The sequence below is a fragment of the Hemitrygon akajei genome, chromosome 9 (genome assembly GCF_048418815.1).
Source record: "Hemitrygon akajei chromosome 9, sHemAka1.3, whole genome shotgun sequence".
Lineage (NCBI taxonomy): Eukaryota > Metazoa > Chordata > Chondrichthyes > Myliobatiformes > Dasyatidae > Hemitrygon > Hemitrygon akajei.
Genome location: NC_133132.1, coordinates 104,820,227 through 104,839,871, shown reverse-complemented (window position 1 = coordinate 104,839,871; position 19,645 = coordinate 104,820,227). Strand labels below are relative to the sequence as shown.

General features: G+C 42.3%; 1 protein-coding gene across 1 annotated transcript in view; it reads left to right on the top strand.

Annotated features, from left to right (window-relative positions):
• Positions 1-211: 211 nt before the first annotated feature.
• Positions 212-19,645, top strand: part of LOC140733419 (uncharacterized) — a 40,081-nt gene continuing 20,647 nt past the window's right edge. The window contains exons 1-3 of the mRNA XM_073056723.1: positions 212-352; positions 3,347-3,586; positions 11,143-11,232. Coding sequence (XP_072912824.1) covers positions 212-352; positions 3,347-3,586; positions 11,143-11,232 — 471 coding nt within the window. The remainder of the gene's footprint in view (positions 353-3,346; positions 3,587-11,142; positions 11,233-19,645) is intronic.

Below are 19,645 nucleotides of genomic sequence, written 5' to 3'. Positions count from 1 at the left end.
CTGCCAACAAATAACATGTAAACCGAAACCTTGGCTGCACAGACACTTGAGTCATGTGATGTGATGCATCAGACTGGTTGTTTTTATTTTAAGGTAACTTTATTTTCCTCCACATCAAATCCATTCTTTGTGTATTCCCCTGTAGAATTCTTTACAAAGCCATTCTAAATCTCGGACAAACTCAGCCGCTCCAGATTGGGACTTAAGTCGTATGTTCTGTGCGGCCCGGTCCAAGCAGCAGCTGCCTTCCAGCAGCCAAGAGTTCAAACCTTCTCCTGATCATGATAGGTGGATTAGTCACAGAGCCAGCCCTGAAAAGGAAGCAGAAGAAATGGAGAATCACTGTGAAGAAGTAAGGAATGTTTGCATAGCAATTAGAAATATTTATTGAGCGATTCAGTACTGAGTGGTAAATCACAAGGTCACTGTTATCGCACTGTACATTAATGATTAGCTAATCTGCAACCACAATCAGGCATCACCTGATTTCAAGTTCAAGTTCAAGTTTAATTGTCATTCAATCATACACATGAATAGAGCCAACCAAAACAGCATTCCTTTGGGGCCAAGAAGCAAAACACAATGCCAGCAGTCACACACAGCACACAACACATATAGAACATGTAGCTACTATAGCAGAAAAATGCAGTCACAAAAATAATATTCGCACAAGCTTCTGAGTGCCAAGGCTTGTGGATTGAAGGTGCATGGGATGTTGTGGAGCCATGTTTCTGCAAGAACAAGCATGCAGCAGTACTTCACCTCGAGCTGGGTCAGCCTCAGATGAGGGCAATCCAGCTTGTCTTCCACCATGTGAACACTGGGGGGGCAGCCCCCAATCCAGCATGGACTCCAGCTCTCTCCCACACTGCCCCAGGCGACTCCTCCCCTGGGCGGCTGCAACAGGTGACCCCACGGCATGAAGGTCTGGTGTGCACAACAACCGAGGCCATGCTGCTTCCCCACCATCAGTCTCACCAATGAACCAGGCTAGTTCACATCAGAAAATGAGACTTAAAACTCTGGTACATATAACCTTTGACTCTAATGAGATTGTTATCACACCCACCTCTTCAGCCTATGTTTTGCCAACCTCAGCTACTTTCTTTCAGTGTGGAACATGGTAAATGTTTACTATTCTGTTCCAGTTCATTCGAATTTTGCAGACACAAGAGACTGCAGTCACTGGAATCTGCAGCAAAAAAAACCACAAACTGCTGGAGGAATTCAGCAGAACAGGAAGCATCTTTACCTGGTCTGTAGCAGAGCAGCTAGCTCATTGCTTTACAGCAGAAATGAACTGGTTTCAACTCCTGATTGCATTCATTTCTGGTTTCCCCATTACAGGAAGGATGTTGAGGCTTTGCAAAGGTGCAGAAGAGGTTTATCAGGATGCAGCCTAGTTTAGAGGGTATGTGCAAAAATGAGAGTTTGGACAAGCTTGGATTATTTTCTCTGGCGTGGTGGAGGCTGAGGGGAGAACTGATTGAAGTTTATATGGTCATGAGAGCCTAGTGCTGAAATGTCCAACACCAGAGGGCATGTGAGAAGGGGAAGTTCAAGGGGATCGGTAGAACAAGTTCTTTTAGTCAGAGGTTTTGGGTGCCTGGAAAACCCCAGCAGGGATGGTGGTGGAGGAAAATGCAATAGAGATGTTTAAGAAGCTGTTAGACAGGCACATGAATGTACACAAATGGAGGGAAATGGATATTGTGAAGGCAGAATATTTGTAACATAGAACAGTAAAGCACAGTACAGGCTCTTCAGTGCTCAATGTTGTGCCAATCTACTCCAAGATCAATCTAATTCTTCCCTCCCACACAGCCCTCCATTTCATCTCAACCACCTGCCTATCTAAGAGCTTTTTAAATGTCTCTAATATATCTGCCTCTACTACCTGGTGTTCCACACACCCACCGCTCTCTTTTTAAAAAATAACTACCTCTGACTATGCACTCTCGTATTAGCCATTTCCGCTCTGGGAGAAAAGTCTCTGGTTGTCAACTCTATCTATGTCTCATCTTGTATCAAGGCACCTCTCATCCTTCTTTTGGTCCAAAGTGAAAAGTCCTAGCTTGCTCAGCCTTTCATCATAAGAGAGACTCTCCAATCTAGGCATCTTGATCAAGCCTGATTCTGATTCTGAATATCAAACAATAAAAGGTCTGCGTGGTGTCTGTGGAAGAGCAAAGGAATAGGTCGATGAGACAGTTTTTCAGACGACCTGCAGAGGCTGCAGATGCTGCCCGTTCCACTTTACATGTCATCAAGTCAGAGTTAAAACTGCTGAAAGAAGTTAATCCTCACCTTAATTCTGGGCTGCCAATTAATAGTTCACCCTGAAAAAAGACAGCTATTTTCAGATTTGTTCTGGGTGATTATCAGTAGATTAACAAAAAACACAACCCTGTGATGTCAGCAGTGGCATTCGCCCAGAGGATTAAGCCTTGTGCTGGCCTGACCCTTTTTAATGGGAGAATTCACAGGAAAGGGATGTATGGAAATAACTCATAAACTAACCACAAGTGCAACATAATGGTGCAAATTTCATTACCTGGTATTGCGCGTATCAGCCTCCACTTTAAGTATACACAATGATTTTGCTTCCACAGCTGCCTGTGGCAATGAATGACACAGATTTACCACCCTCTGGCTAAAGAAATTCCTCCTCATCTCTGTTCTAAAGGGACATCCTTGTATTCTGAGGCTGTGCCCTCTGGTCCTAGATTCTCCCACAATGGGAAACATCCTCTCCATGTCCACTCTATCTAGGTCTTTCCGTATACAATAGTTTTCTATGAGATCACCCATCATTCTTCTAAACTCCATTGATTACTGGCCCAGAGTATCAGACACTCGTCATATGTTAACGGTTTCATTCCCAGGATCATTCTCGTAAACCTCCTCTTGCCTCTCCATATGTCTTTTAGACATGGGGCCCAAAATTGCTCACAATACACCAAATGAGGTCTGAAAATGCCCAATGAAGCCTAAAAGTACAAAGTTCAAAATTCAAAGTAGACTTATTATCCAAGTACGTATAAATCACCATATACTACCCCTGAAAATCAGTTTCTTGCAGGCATTCACAGTAGATACAAAGAAATACAATAGAATCAATGAAAATTTACACACAAGGATAAACATCTGATATACTAAAGGAGAAAAACTGCAAATAGTAAAAAAACATAATAGTAAAAATTAATTAATAATATTGAGAAAACTGTACCTCATAAAATGGTTTCTGAGTGTAGTTATTTCCCTCTGCAAGTACATTCTGAAACTTGTTTTATTGCTACCATTTACATTTACTTAAAATGTTGTAATTCACTTTTTAAAATTTTAGGAACCTGTACCAAAATTTCCTGCCAGCGTATTTGAAACAGAAGAGGATATTCATCAGAGCAATCATTCAAGAACCTCCCAGCCTCATAATCAGAAGCAAGACAAGCTGTTGTGTACTTTAGGCAACAGCAGGCAGCAGGTCTTGTACTCATCCGATGATACTTGGGAAGAGAATAAGTGTCCAAATGGAGGCTGGGCAACACTTTATATATCCACTGGATTAAAAGGAACTTGGAATAAGGTAATGTCTTTAAGAGCTCCATGGATAAGTTAGACCATTGAGCAGAATTAGGCCATTGAGTTTGCTCCACCATTCAATCATGGCTGATTTATTTTCCCTCTCAATCCCATTGTCCTGCTTTCTCCCCATAACTTTTGATTCCCTTATTAGTTCAAGTTTCAAAGTAAAATTTATTATCAGAGTACATACATATCACCACATACTTAGCAAATCTATAGAACAGTAACTGTAAACAGGATCTATAAACTGTTACCACTGGTAACTGTAAACTGTAAACAAACTGTGCAAATGCAGATAATAAATAAATAGCAATAAATAACGAACATGAAATAACAAGATAAAAGAGACCTTAAATGAGTGTAGTTATCCTTTTTTTGTTCAAGAGCCCGATGGTTGAGGGGTAGTAACTGTTCTTGAACCTAGTAGTGTGAGTCCTGAGGCACCTGTACCTCTACCAGAAGGCAGCAGCGAGAAAAGAGCATGGCCTGGGTGGTGAGGATCTTTGATCATGGCAAGAATCTTTGATGATCGACCTCTGTTTTAAATATACCCAATGGCTTGACCTCCACAGCCGTCTGTGGCAATGAAATCAACAAATTTACCACCTCTAGTGAAAGAAATTTCTCCTCATCTCTGTTCAAAAGGGATGTCATTTTATTCTCAGACTGTGTGCTCTGGTCCTGGACTCTCCCAATATAGAAAATACCATTACCTACAAAGTTGAATCCTGTCTTGACAATGGTGACCCCATTTTTGCTAACCCTCTGATAATGTTTCAGAGTTCACTGTCCTTCTTTTAATCATTTATCTTCTGAGAGGGCCATGCTTCCTTCTCATTGCTGCCATTGGGAAGGAGGTATAGGTATCTTAGGTCCCACACCACCTTTCTCAGGACTTTTCAACTGTCAGGTTCCTGAACCGATATGGTAAACTTCAGCCACTCCAACGTTAAACTCATTCCATAATCTATCGACTCACATTCAAAGGATATGGGAAAACCTTGTGAATTTTTTGCATCTGTACTTACTGAGGAGATGGACACAGAGTCTATAGAAATGAGGCAAAGCAGTATCGACTTTGTGGCCCTATACAGATTACAGAGGAGATGGTGTTTGCTGTCTTGAGCCAAACTCGTGTGGCCAAATCCCCAGGGCTTGACAAGATGTTCTCTTGGACCCTATGGGAGGCAGGTGTATTGCAGGGGCCCTAGCAAAGACATTTCAATCATCCTTAGAAACAGGTGAGGTACCAGAGGATTGGAGAATGGCCAATGTTGTTCTGCCGTTTAAGAAAAGCTCTAAAAGTTAACCAGGAAATTATAGGCCTGTGACCCTGATGTCAGGTGTGGGAAAGTTATTAGAAGGCATTCCAAGGGACTGGATATATAAGTATTTGGATAGATGTGGATTGATTAAGGGTAGTCAGCATGGTTTTGTGTATGGTAGATCATGTCTAATCAATATTATAAAACTTGTCAACGAAGTTATCTTGAAAGTTGATGAAGGCAAGGCAGTGGATGCTGTCTACATGGACTTTAGCAAGGAATTTTACAAGGTTCCGCATGGGAGATTGGTCAGGAAGGTTAAGTCGCTCGGAATTCAAGATGAGGTAGTAAATTGAATTAGACATTAGCTTTGTTGGAGAAGCCGGAGAGTGGTTGCCTCTCTGACTGTAGCCTATGACCAGCAAAGTGCTGCACGGATTGGTGCTGGGTCCTTCGTTGTTTGTCATCTATATCAAGGATATAGATGATGGTGTGATTAACTGGATCAGCAAATTTGTGAATGACACCAAGATTGGACGTTGTGTGGACAGTGAGGTGGACTATCAGAGATTACTGTGGGATCTGGACCAGCTGGAAAAATGGCAGATGAAATTTAATGCAGACAAGTGTGAGGTGATGCATGGTAGTAGGTCCAACTGGGGTAGGTGAATGGTAGGGCAGTGAGGACTGCTATAGAACAAAGGGATCTGTGAATACAGGTCTGTAATTCATTGAAAGTGGCATCACAGGTAGCTAGCGACATACAGAAAGCTTTTGGCACATTAGCCTTCATAAATCAAAGTATTGAATGCAGGGGATGGAATTTTAGGTTGAAGTTGTATAAGATGTTGGAGAGGCCTAAATTGGAGTATTGTGTGCAGTTTTGGTCACCTACCTGCAGGAAAGATGTGAAAAAGTTTGAAAGAATACAGAGAAAATTTACAAGGATGTAGCCAGGACTGTGGGACCTGTGTCATAAGGAAAGATTGAATAGGTTAGGGCATTATTCCTTGGAGTGTAGAAGATCGAGGGGAGATTTTATTGAGGAATACAAAATTATGAGGGGTATAGACAGGGGAAAAGCAAGCAGGCTTTTTCCACTGAGGTTGGATGGGATTACAACTAGAGGTCATGGGTTAGGGGTGAAAGGTGAAAAGTTTAAGGGGAACATGAGGGGAAACTTCTTCACTCAGAGGGTTGTGAGAGCATGGAACAAGCTGCAAGCACAAGTGGTGCATGCAAACTCAATTTCAACATTTAAGAGAAGTTTGGATTGGTACATGAATGGTAAGGGTATGGAAGGTTATGGTCTGGGTGCAGGCTGATGGGAGTAGGCAGTTTAAATGATTCTACAGCTCATGTTCTCTGTATTATTTGTTTATTTATGTTGAACATTTTCTCTTCCTTTGCATATTGATTACTTGTCATTCTTTGTGTCTGGTTTTTCATTGGTTCCATTGTATTTCTCTGCTCTACTGTGAATGCCTGCAAGAAAATGAATCTCAGAGTTGATTATGATGACGTATATGTACTTTGATAATAAATTTACTTTGAGCTTTGATCTTTGAGCAATCTGCATATCACCATGATACAGCTGGCAGGGCTGTTAATCTCATAGTGCCAGGAACTTTCAATCCTGACCTTTGAACTTTTATTTTTGAAGGGGTGGGCATCACAGATAGGGGCCAACATTTATTGCCTAAGTTAGATTGCATGGGATCCAGGGAAACTTGGCTAACTGATACACAATTGGCTTGACAGTGGGAAGCAGAGGATTGTTTTTTTTTGGCTAGAGGCCTGGTGTGCCTCAGGGGTCACTGTCGGGTCCACTGTTGTTGATCATTTACTGTATGATGAGAATCTACAAGGTATGGTTAGTAAGTTTGCAGATGACACTAACATAGGTGGAATCAAAACTTACAGAGACACCTTAACCAACTGAGTAAGTGGGCGACAGATTGACAAATGGAGTTTAATTCAGATAAGTGCAAGGTGTTGGGTTTTGGGAAGTCAACCAAGATAGGACTTGTACAGTGAATGGTGGGGCCCTGGAGAATGTTGTGTAAAAGAGGGAGCTTGGAATCCAAGTGCATAGTTCCATGCAGATGGTGTCATGGGTAGACAGGGTTACATAATGCTGTTTTGCACACTGGCTTTCAACAGCCAGGGCACTAAGTATAGCAAACACAAGGAAATCTGCAGATGCTGGAAATTCAAGCAACACACATAAAATACTGGTGGAACGCAGCAGGCCCGGCAGCATCTATAGGAAGAAGCACAGTCGACATTTCGGGCCAAGACCCTTCGTCAGGACCTGACGAAGAGTCTCGGCCCGAAACGTTGACTGTGCTTCTTCCTATAGATGCTGCCTGGCCTGCTGCATTCCACTGAGTATAGCAGTTGGGTCAAGGTTTATAAATTTGGAAGTAAGTACAGTAATGCTAAACATATGCTTACCAACAATAGGAACCGCTTAGGATCCAGAATCAAGATTGGAATCATGTTTAATATCATTGGCATATGTGGTGAAATTTGTTTTTTTATGGCAGCAGTGCATTAAAAATTAAAATAAACTATAAATTACAATAATAAAGATATATACAGTGTAAGAATGAATTAATCGTATAAGTAGTGCAAAAGGAGAGCAAAAAAGAATGAGGTGGTGTTTATGGGTTCTTTAACCCTTTAGAAATCTGATAGCTGAGGGAAAGGAACTGTTCCTGAAACACTGAGTGTGTGTCTTCAGGCTCCTGTACCTCCTCCCTGATGGTAGCAATGAGAAAATGGCATGTCATCGATGATGAAGGCCCTTAATGATGGATGCTGCTTTTTTGAGTTATTGCCTTTTAAAGGTGTCCTTGATGCTGGGGAGGCTAGTGCCTTTGAAGGAGCTGCTGTGTTTCCAACCTTCTGCAGCTTTTTCTGATCCTGTGCAGTGGCCCCTCCATTCCATAGGGTGATGCAACCAGTTAGGATGCTCCCCATGGTACATCTCAAGTCAAGTCAAGTCAACTTCTATTGTCATTTCAACCATAACTGCTGGTACAGTACATAGTAAAAATGAGACAACGTTTTTCAGGACCATGGTTTACATGACACAGTACAAAAACTAGACTGAACTACGTAATAAAAAAAACACAGAGAAAGCTATACTAGACTACAGACCTAAAGCATAAAGTGCACCAAAACAGTACCGGCATTACAATAAATAATAAACAGGACAGTAGGGCAAGGTGTCAGTCCAGGCTTCGCGTATTGAGGAGTCTGATAGCTTGGGGGAAGGAACTGTTATATAGTCTGATCGTGAGAGCCTGAATGCTTCGGAGCCTTTTCCCAGATGGCAGGAGGGAGAAGAGATTGTATGAGGGGTGCATGGGGTCCTTCATAATGCTGTTTCCTTTGCGGATGCAGTGTGTAGTGTAAATGTCCGTAATGGTGGGAAGAGAGACCCCGATGATCTTCTCAGCTGACCTTATTATCCACTGCAGGGTCTTGCGATCCGAGATGGTACAATTTCCGAACCAGGCAGTGATGCAGTTGCTCAGGATGCTCTCAATACAACCCCTGTGGAATGTGATGAGGATGGGGGGGTGGGAGATGGACTTTCCTCAGCCTTCGCAAAAAGTAGAGACGCTGCTGGGCTTTCTTTGCTAAGGAGCTGGCGTTGAGGGACCAGGTGAGATTCTCTGTCAGGTGAACACCAAGAAATTTGGTGTAGAAATCTATGAGACATATCACATCCCCTCAGACATCAAATGAAATATAACCACTGTCCTTTGTAATTCCATCAATAGGCTAAAGTTTCCTTAAGGAAAAATCTTGCCTTAAGGAAACTATTTTTGTTGGAATTTGTTGGAAATCTTTGAGGAAATAATAAGTAGGATAGGTGGTGGATGTTGTCTACTTGGATTTTCTGAAGGTCTTTGACAAAGTACTGCACATGAGGTTGCTCAGCAAGGTAAGAATCCATGGTATTACAAGATACTAGCATGGACAAAGCTTTGGCGGATTGTAAAGAGGCAAAAAGTGGGAATGAAAGGAGCTTTTTCTGATTTGCTGCTGGCGACTAGCGGTGTTGGGGCCACTTCTTTTTAAGTAGTATGTCAGTGACTTAGATGACAGAAATGATGGCTTTGTGACCAAGTCTGTGGATGATACGAAGATAGGTGGAGGGGCAGATAGTGCTGAGAAAGCAAGGAGGCTGCAGAAGGACTTAGAAAAATCAGGAGAATGGGCAATGAAGTCGCAGTTGTAATACAGTATCAGGAAATGTATGGGCATGCACTTCAATAGAAGGAATAAAAATGCAGACTATATTCTTAATGGGAGAAAATTTAAAAAAATTGAGATGCAAAGGGACTTGGGACACCTTATGCAGGATTCCCTAAAGGTTCATTTTCAGATTGAGTTGGTGGTGAGGAAGGCAAATGCGATATTAGCATTCATTTCTAGAACACTAGTATATAAAAGCAAAGATGTAATGCTGAGATTTTATAAGGCATTGGTGAGGCCTCACTTGGAGTATTGTGAGCAGTTTTTGGGCTCCTTATCTAAGAAAGGTTTTCTGACATTGTACAGGCTTCAGAGGAGGGTCATGAGAATGATTCTGGGAATGAAAAGGTTATTATTTGAGGAGCATTTGATGGCTCTGGGCCTGTATTTGCTGGAAATTAGAAGAAAGGGTGGGGGGGGTGGTGAGGTATCTCATTGATAGCTATCAAATGTTGAAAGGCCTTGATAGAGTGGATGTGGAGTGGATGCTTCCCAGAGTGAGGCAGTCTAGGATCAAAGGGGACACAGTTCAGAATAAAGGGAAATGAGGAGGAATTTCTTCAGCCAGAGGGTGGTGAATCTGTGGAATTCATTGCCATAGGCAGTGGAGGAGGCCAAGTCATAGCAAGCATTTAGGTACAGCTTGATAGTTTCTTGATCAGTCAGTGCATGAATTGATACAGGAGAAGGCAGGAGAATGGGCTTGTGAAGGAAATGGCTCAGCCATGATGAAATGGCAGAGCAGACTCAATGGCTGAATGATCTAATTCTGTTCTGATGTGTTCTGGTCTTAATGTCTACCATATTGGGCCCAGGAAAGATCTTCAGAAATGTTGACACCCAGGAACGTAAAACTGCTTATTTTTTCAACAGCTGATCCTTTGATGAGGACGGGTGTGTGTTCCCTCGAATTTCCCTTCCTGAAGTCCTCAGTGAATTCCTTGTTCTTACTGACGCTGAGCTTACTGATCACTGGCTGAACTGAACCTGTTAACTAACTTTCAGTGAATTCATTTACTAATACAATAATAGTTTCAGCTATTTAAAGTTTAAAATTCTAAAGAAACACAACCAATCATAACACACCTCTTTTGGGATCTTCCAAGATAATTTGAAAACATGTGATGAGTTAACCCTGTGGGAATTATAACAATTGTCTATGAATACAGCAAGGGCACATGAACAGTGATGTACCAGACAATAGGGCAGTACGGTAATGTAGCAGATAGCGTAATGCTATTACAGTGCTAGTGACTGGGGTTCAATTCCCGCTACTGTCTCTAAGGAGTTTGTATGGTCCATGTAAGTGTCTTTCATGTGCTCTAGTTTCCTCCCATGTTCCAAAGACATATGGGTTAGTAGTAGTCATTTTGGAGATGCTATGTTGGTGCCTGAATCATAGCGACACTTGTGGGCTGCCCCCAGCACAATCCTTGGACTCTGGTGGTTGTTAACATAGCAATGGATTTCACCGTTTTGTTTTAATGTAATGTTTTACATAATGTTTTAATGTACATGTGACAAATAAAGCTAATCTTTAAATCATTAATAAATTTAACAGCAATCTTTTTAACACATTATGCATAATTTATACAATGACAATTACATTAGTGCAAAATTGAGGAGAGAGAAAGAAAATAAAATATAGTCTGATGCAGTGTTTCGCATGTCGGTTCAAGAACCTGACGGCAATGGGGAAGAACCTGTTTCTGAACCTTGAGGTTGGATCTTCATGCTCCTGTACCTCCTGCCTGATGGCAGCATTGATAAGAGGGCATGGCCTGGAAGGTGAGTGACTCTGATGGTGGATGTTGCCTCCCTCAGACATCACCTCTTGTAGATGTTCTCTATGGTTGGGAAACCAGTACCGGTGATGGAACTGGCTGAGTCCCATCACTCTCTGTAGCCTTTTGTGCTCCTGTGCATTAGAGTTTCCGTATCAGGGCATGGTGCAACCAGTGAACAGCTATGAAGTGTTTTACCTTGCCTAAAACAGAACTGTTTCTGATTTGTGTTGAAGGTCAGTATTACAGTGTGCAATCGAATGGGAAGTCTTGGACTTAGCATAGCCGGTGGGAAAGGATCGACTCCATATAAAATCAATGATGACGTAAGTTTTTCTCTGTCAAAAGTGAATTGATATTACTTGGAATTATTTGTCTCTTAGAAAACATATATTCTTAGTATAGTTTATTTAACATTGAGCATAGTGCAGTACAGTTGTGAACAGGTCATTCAGCCCACGATGTTGTGCCAATCTAAATGTCCTCCTCTTGTGTATCATCCATATCCCTTCATTCCCTTCATACTCATGTGATCATCTAAAACACTTAAATTCCACCAAACTGCCAGCGTCCAGTACTACCCCATGTAATCTATTCCTGGTGCCTCCCACTCTCTGTGTATAAAAAGATGTCCCTTATATGGCCTTTTAACTCTTCCCCCCCCCCCCCCACCCCTCTAGCCCTAAAAGCATGCCCTCTGATAATTTCTGCCCTGGGAAAAGTTTCTGACCATCTACTCTATCTGTGGCTCTCAGAATTTTACAAGCCTCTGTCAGGTCTCCCTTCAGCTTGACACTCCAAGGAGAACAACCTCAATTTGTCCAAAATTTCTTCATAGCTCATACCATGCAGTCCAGGCAACATATTGATAAACCTCTTCTTTACCCTCTCCACAACCTTTCTATAGTGCAGTCTGACTAAAGCTTTGTATTTATTGTGTTCATGTCCCTCCTTGCTCAATGAGGTGTTGGGTTTTTTAGAACTTGAATCTGCTATTCCACAAACATAATGAGATAATTTTCACGGAGCACTACAGCACAGAAACAGGATTTTAGGCTCATCTAATCCATGATGAACTATTATTCTGCCTACTTCCAATGACCTTTATCTGTGCCTTAGCACTCCATACCCCTCCTATCCGTGTAGTGTTATTTCTTAGACCATAAGACATAGGAACACAATTAGGCCCATCAAGTCTGCTCCACTATTCTATCATGGCTGATTTATTAAGCTATCAATCGTATTCTCCTACCTTCTCCATGTAACCTTTGATGTCCTAACTAATCAATATACTGAATGACAGCTCCCACGGCCATCTGTGGCAATGAATTCCACAGAATCACTACCTTCTGGCTAAAGAAATTCCACCTCATTTCTGTTCTAATAGGACATCCTTCTATTCTGAATCTGTGCCCTCCAGTCCTGGATTCCCCCAATCCATGTCCTATCTAGGTCTTCCAATTTTTGATAAATTTCAATGAGATTCTGTCTTGTTCTTTTAAACTCCAGTGAGTACAGACCCAGAGGAATCAAACACTCATACACCTACCCTTTCATTCCCAGAATCATTCTGATGAAACTCCTCTGGACCCTCTCCAAAGCCAGCACATCCTTTCTGAGAAAAGGGGCCACAGGTGTGGTCTGATCAATGCCTTAGAAAACCTCAGCAAAGCTTTCTTCTTTACATGTGCACATATCTGCATCTGTTGGACATGTGACTATACATGCGTGGTACTACTTTATCACACGGACCTCCTGTTGAAACTCGGGTGTCCTAATTCATAGTAATAACACCTGGGTGTTGCTCGCTTTGTAGAAACCCAGAACTGATCTCTTGTTAGTGGCTGCTACTGTTTCATTATTTTGCCCATTAATCATTTTTTTTACACAAGTTATTCCAGTCATTAATTTGTCATACTTTGAATTTACCTGGCAAGTCATTTTATTCTTGCTTAACAGACTTCTCCTTTATCTAAATGCTTCATACTGAAAGAAGGTTTTGGATGATATTCTAAGCACCAGAAATATGTAATCTTCCATAAACAACGCACATAAATTACTGGAGGAAATCGGCAGATCAGGCAGCATCTATGGAGAGCAATAAAGAGTTGATGTTTTGGGCTGAGACCCCTCATCAGGATTGGAAAGGCAAGGGCAGAAGCCAGAATAAGAAGATAGGGGGAGGGGAAGGAGTACAAGCCGGTAGGTGAGGAGAAGGTGGGTGGGATGAAGCCAGAATTCAGTTGATCGGAGGGGAAGGTAAAGGGCTGAAGAAGGATGAATCTGACAGGAGAGTGTACCATGGGAGAAAGGGAAGTGGGAGGTGATAGGAAGGTGAGGAGAGGAGAAAGGGTGAGAGGCGAGCCAGAATGAGGAATGGAAAAAGAGAGAAAGGTTGGAGTGGGCAGAAATTAGAGAAGTTAGGGAAATTGATGTTCATGCCACCTGTGTGTGACATGTAGTCTGTTACTCAAAAGCATCCTGTATTACTAATTACCAATTTTATGGTAGATTTTTAATACTGCAACTCCATTTGTAGAATTATTAACTAGCACTGATAATTTTCTTTGGGTGTGTGTTATGTGGTCCACTGCTAAATGTGTACAGCTGCGTAGGCGGTAACTCTGTTGAGTTGTATACAATGGGAATTATGGATATCTGAAGCTGTGTATTCCTGATCGGTGCTGCCCTCTGGAGTTCAAGTCATCATCCATGTTAGTGTTTGATTTCTGCCAACAAATCTCCATTTTAAAGTACAGACTAGTGGTCACCAACCTTTTTAAGTCCAAGATTCCCTACCTCGGCCTTAGTGAAAGGCAACGTCTACCTACTAAATCATTTAGAGAAAAAACAGCTCAGATTGTACTTCCAATTTGAGGCCTTTTATTTGGGTTGATTGTATTTGAATTACATAAAATGCTTTTGTCCAACTTTCAAATTATTTCAACCAAGAAAACACTGTAACTAGCATATCAAACAGGCCATAGCTGTCTTTCTTTAAGAATATTACAAAACTTCATACCTTTAATTCTAAGTTTCATTATTTAATTTTATTTCAACACAAAAAATAAATGAATAAAAATTGACTATTGCACTCAGTGTGATGACTGGGGCTGAACACTTACTGCTAGTTCCCTGAAATTTGGCTCATAACTACAGACAGCCAGTCTGAGACAATCTTTGAGGTGTCTGTCAGTAAGACAGCTCCTGCACTTAGATTTAATAATTTTCATCTGTAAAAATGCAATTTCACATAGATAAGTTGACCCGGAGTAGGCACTGACTTTCAGTGCACATGTGGTGGGATGAGGAAACTTCTCCCTGCTGACAAGCCCCCAAAAGTCACCTTCCCTTGATCTTGCTTTAAGCTCGATGTCATTTGCAAATCAATTGTTTCCATTTCAAAATCACTTGGCACACCAAATACTTGCTGGAATTTGGCTGCTATCTGTTCTATATCGACCGGCAGAAATGGGTTTGAAATAAATGCAGCAATATCTTTCATGACGTTTAACTCCCCAAAATGCCAATTGAACTCTATTGCCAGTTTGTCTAGGTAAGCACAGTACTGCTCAGGGTGAAAAGCATTTTTTTCCTTGATGGCCTGTAACATTTTCTCCAAGTTGGGGATGTGTGTCAGCCTCCCGTTCTTTAAATTTGAAATCCAAACACCGAGCTTGGCCTTAAACACATTTACTGTGCTTATCATGCGGGGCAGGTGTCGGTCTTTTCCCATGAGCTTGTTGTTAAGTGCGTTTAATTTAGCCATTAGGTCTGTCAGAAACCCTAAATCCAGTAGCCACGCATCATCTGATGGTTCCTCGTGCTCCTCGTTTCTTGTCAATAGAGAAATTTTTATCTCAGGTGCAGAAAGAATGGAAATAAAACCCCACAACCCAGGAAGCAACCTCCCTTTACCAACAGCTTTCCGTAGCGGGAGTATTGCTATATTACCATGATCCTAATTAGTATCACTCAATTTTATAGCGCTCACATTACAACAATATTTGTGTATTTATTTTTCATATTTTTTCGGGATCTGCTGGGAAAGTGTCAAAGATCGACCGGTCAATTGCGATCAACTAGTTGGTGACCACTAGTATAGACCATAAGACATAGGAGCAGAATTAGGCCATTCAGCCCATCAAACCTTCTACGCCATTCCATCAATGGCTGGTCTTAGATCTTACTCAGTCCCATACACTGCCTTCTGGCCATATCCTTTGATGGCCCAACCAATCAGGAAACAATCGAGTTTTGTCTTAAATATATGCATGAACTTGGCCTTTACAGCTGTCTGTGGCAGGGCATTCCACAGATTCACTACTCTCTGGCTAAAAAACATTCCTCCTTACCTCTGTTCTGAAAGATCACCCCTCAATTTTGAGGCCATATCGTCCAGCTCTGGATGCCCGCACCATAGGAAATATCCTCTCCACATCTACCCTATCTAATCCTTTCAACATTTGGAGGGTTTCCATGAGATCCTCCCGCACTCTTCTAAATTCCAGTCAATATAGGCCCAAAGCAGCCAAACACTCCTCATGTATTAACCCCTTTATTCCCAGAATCGTCCTCATGAACGTTCTCTGGACTCTCTCCAAAGACAACACATCTTTTCTGAGCAAACATGAGGAAATCTGCAGATGCTGGAAATTCAAACAACGACAGACATCTTTTCTGAGATGTGGGGCCTAAAACTATTGACAATACTTCAAATAGGGCCTGACTAGTGTCTTATAAAGGCTTAGCCTTATCTCCTTACTTTTATATTCTACTCCTCTTGAAACAAATGCCAACATTGCATTTGCCTTCTTTACCCCAGACTCATGCTGCAATCGCATTGTTTCCTCAGTACTCCCTACCCCTCCACCTACCTTTGTGTCATCCGCAAACTTTACCACAAAGCCATCAATTCCATTATCCAAATCATTGACAAACAATGTGAAAAGCAGTGGTCCCTGAGAAACACCGCTAGTCACTAGTATAAACTCAAGAGATTCTGCAGCTGTTTGAAATCCAAAGCAACACATACAAATGCTGGAGGAACACAGAAGGTCAGGCAGCATCTGTGGAAAGGAATAAAGTGTTGGCCTGAAATGCCGATTCTTTATTCCTTGCTGCAGATGCTGCCTGACCTGCTGAGTTCCTCCAGCATTTGTATGTGTTTACTGCTCCATTTTAAAGTGTTTTCTCCCTCCCCGCACCTTTCTAGTTGGAGAAATCTGATGCTGCTGTTCGACTAGTCTATATCCAAGAGATCACATGTATATTTAGGTTCAGCCTGTGTGTTGGTAATAAAACCTCACAAAGCTCTTAATGGTGAGGTTATCAGATTAAAATGTGAGTGTCCCATAGAATCATAGCATAGAAACAGTCCTTTCAGCCTACGACATCTACGTATGCTGACCATCGCCCACTTGCCGGCATTTCTGTCTAAGCCTCCCTAACTTAAGCATCTGATCAAATTCGAAACAATCAGTAAAATCAGTTGTGTCAACGACCAACATAGTCTAAGGATGTGCAGAGGACAACCTACAAGTGTCACCATGCTTCCAGAGCTAAGATAGCTGGCCCTCAACTTACTAACTGTAGCCCATAGAGTTTTGGAATGTGGGAGGAAACTGGAGCACCCAGTGGAAACCCACAGGGTCTCGGGGAGAATATACAAACTCCTTACAGGCAGTAGCAGGAAGTGAACCCCAAATGCAGGTGCTAAAACCTGTTGTGCGAACCACTATGCTACGCTACTGCCCATATTTCACATCCCTCTATCATGTCACCCTCAGCCTCCTTCACACCAGAGAAAACAGTTCCAGCCTATCCAGTCTCTCCTGATAAGTCAAGCCCTCCAGTCCAGTTCACATCCTTTTGAATCTTTTCTGCACTCTCTGTAACTGAATCACATCTTTCCTGTAACGTGCTTTTCAGTGGTAGCTGTGAGAAGATGACCTGGCCTGGACAGCGGGGATCTCTGATGGTGAATGTTGCCTTCTTGAGGCAACACTTCCTGTTGACACTCCCAATGGTGGGGCGAGATGTGCCAGTGATGTACTGGGCAGAGTCCACTACTCTCTGCAGCTTCTTACATTCCTGAGCATTCAAATTGCAGCCAGTCACGATAGTTTCAACAGTGCATCTGTTGCAGTTTGGTGACAATCCAAATATTGTAATGAATTACTGTGATTAACGTCACCCCTTTCAGTTGAGCTTTGGACTGGTGATGTTTATCTCTGGATAAAGTAACCACATGACTTGTTCATGTCCTAATACTGTTAGAAAAGGTGATAATAATCTTTTATTTGAATAAACACAGAGGCAAATTTGGACTTTGCTCATTGGTAACTGTTCTGTCCTTGAGGTTACAGGGCATTCCTTAGCCAGATTTTCATACCAATTTGAAGATTGGAGGCAATTTGCAGCAAGAATGTGGAGGCTTTGGAAAGTATGTTCGAGAGGTTTACCAGGAGGCTTCCTAGATTAGAGGGCATAAACTATAATGAAAGGGTGTCAAACTTGGGTTGTTTTCTACATATGTAGCAGTGGAAGATCAAGATAGAAATTTAAAGATTATAAGAGGCATAAATAAAGTAGAAATGTCAGGTTCTAGATGACACACATTTAAGGTGAGGGGGGAAAGTTAAAGGAGATGTGAGGGGCAAGTTTTTTTACAAAAAGGTGGTGGGTGCCTTAAGGTTTTCAATGCCAAGGGAGGAATAGTGAGGATGAGCTCCCATTACATATTAAATGCTCCCAATGGCGTATGTCTCAAATAGCTTATGACAATCAAGTCCAGCTCTTGGACTTCATGTGTGTTTTAGTTACTATTCTGTTGACAGGATAAGGGGCAAAGGTGGGTTACTGATGCCTTAAAATCAGTCAGTTGCTCCATGCAGCTGTGGCTAGCAGGACATCTAAGAGAAGGAAAACTGATCTTAAAACTCTGCTGCCTTTTGTCTACACCCACTCATGGGGAAGACTTTGTGAATAAACCCCAAGGAAAAATCCAGAGCTGGAGTCCCTAAGGCAGCCCTACATTGAGTTCAATGCTGACTGGCAACTCCTGAGAATCCACTGGTGCCAAACCATACTGGTCTCTGCCGTAGGGTCAGTTAGTTTGACCTCTGTGATTGGGAAGATGTTGGAGTTTAATATTAAGGATGAGGTCTCAGGGTACTTGGAGACACATGATAAAATAGGCTGTAGTCAGCATGGTGTCCTCAAGGGAAAACCTTGTCTGACAAATCTGCTGGAATTATTTGAAGAAATAACACAACAATGGAGAATCAGATGATGGTGTATACTTGGATTATCAGAAAGTCTTTGACAAGGTGCCACACGTGAGGTGCTTGACAAGTTATGAGCTCATGGTATCACAGGAAAGATGTATTAAAGCAGTGACTGATTGGCAGGAGGCAAAGAGTGGGAATAAAGGGAAACTTTTCTGGCTGGCTGCCAGTGACTAGTGGTGTTCCACAGGGGTCTGTGTTGGGACCAGTTCTTTTTACATTATATGTCAATGATGGAATTGATGCAAAGTTTGCAGCTGAAATGAAGACAGGTGGAGGGACAGGTAGTTTTGAGGAAGTAGAGAGGCCACTGAAGGACTTAGATTAGGAGAATAGGCAAAGAAATGGAAGATGGAATACAGTGTTGGGAAGTGTATGGTCATGCACTTTGGTAGAAGAAATAAAAGGGTTGACAATTTTCTAAATGGAGAGAAAATCCAAAAAATTGAGGTGCAAAGGGACTTGGGAGTCCTTGTGCATGATTCTGTAAAGGTTAATTTCCAGGTTGAGTCTGTGGTGAGGAAGGCAAATGCAATGTTAGCATTCATTTCAAGAGGACTAGAATATAAAAGCAAGGATGTAATATTGAACTTTTATAAAGCACTGGTAAGGCCTCACTTGGAGTATTGTGAGCAGTTTTGGGCCCCTTATCTTAGAAAGGATGTGTTGAAAATGGAGAGGGTTTAAAGGAGGCTCACAAAAATGATTTTGGGATTGAATGGCTTGTCGTATGAAGAGTGTTTGATGGCTCTGGGCCTGCATTTGCAGGAATTCAGGAGAATGAGGGGTGACCTCATTGAAAGCTATTGAATGGTGAAAGGTCTTGATAGAGTGGATGTGGAGAGGATGTTTCCTATGGTGGGAGAGTCTGAGATCAGAGGACACAGCCTCAGGATAGAAGGATATCCCTTTAGAACAGAGATGAGGAGGGATAAGGGGAGAAGGCAGGAGAATGGGGCAGAGAGGAAATTTGGATCAGCCATGGTGAAATGGCAGAGCAGACTTGATGGGCCAAATGGCTTAATTCTGCTCCGATATCTTATGGTCTTCTTTTGGATTCATCAGCTGCATGGGGAAGAGGGGTCTGCTGCATGGGCAACGGGTTTCTCTGCATGAAGAAGAGGAGTCTGCTGCATGGACAACGGGTTTCTCTGCATGGGGAACGGGTTTCTCTGCATGGGCAACGGGTTTCTCTGCATGGGCAACGGGTTTCTCTGCATGGGGAACGGGTTTCTCTGCATGGGCAACGGGTTTCTCTGCATGGGCAACGGGTTTCTCTGCATGGGGAAGTTGGGTCTGCTGCATGGGCAACGGGTTTCTCTGCATGGGGAACGGGTTTCTCTGCATTTCGTGCAGCCCCAGCTTGTATATGACAGCGAGGATGCAATGTCCATGGTCGACCCTGACCAATGCAGGGCCTGAGGGTGGGTGCTTGGAACTGGCTACCCAG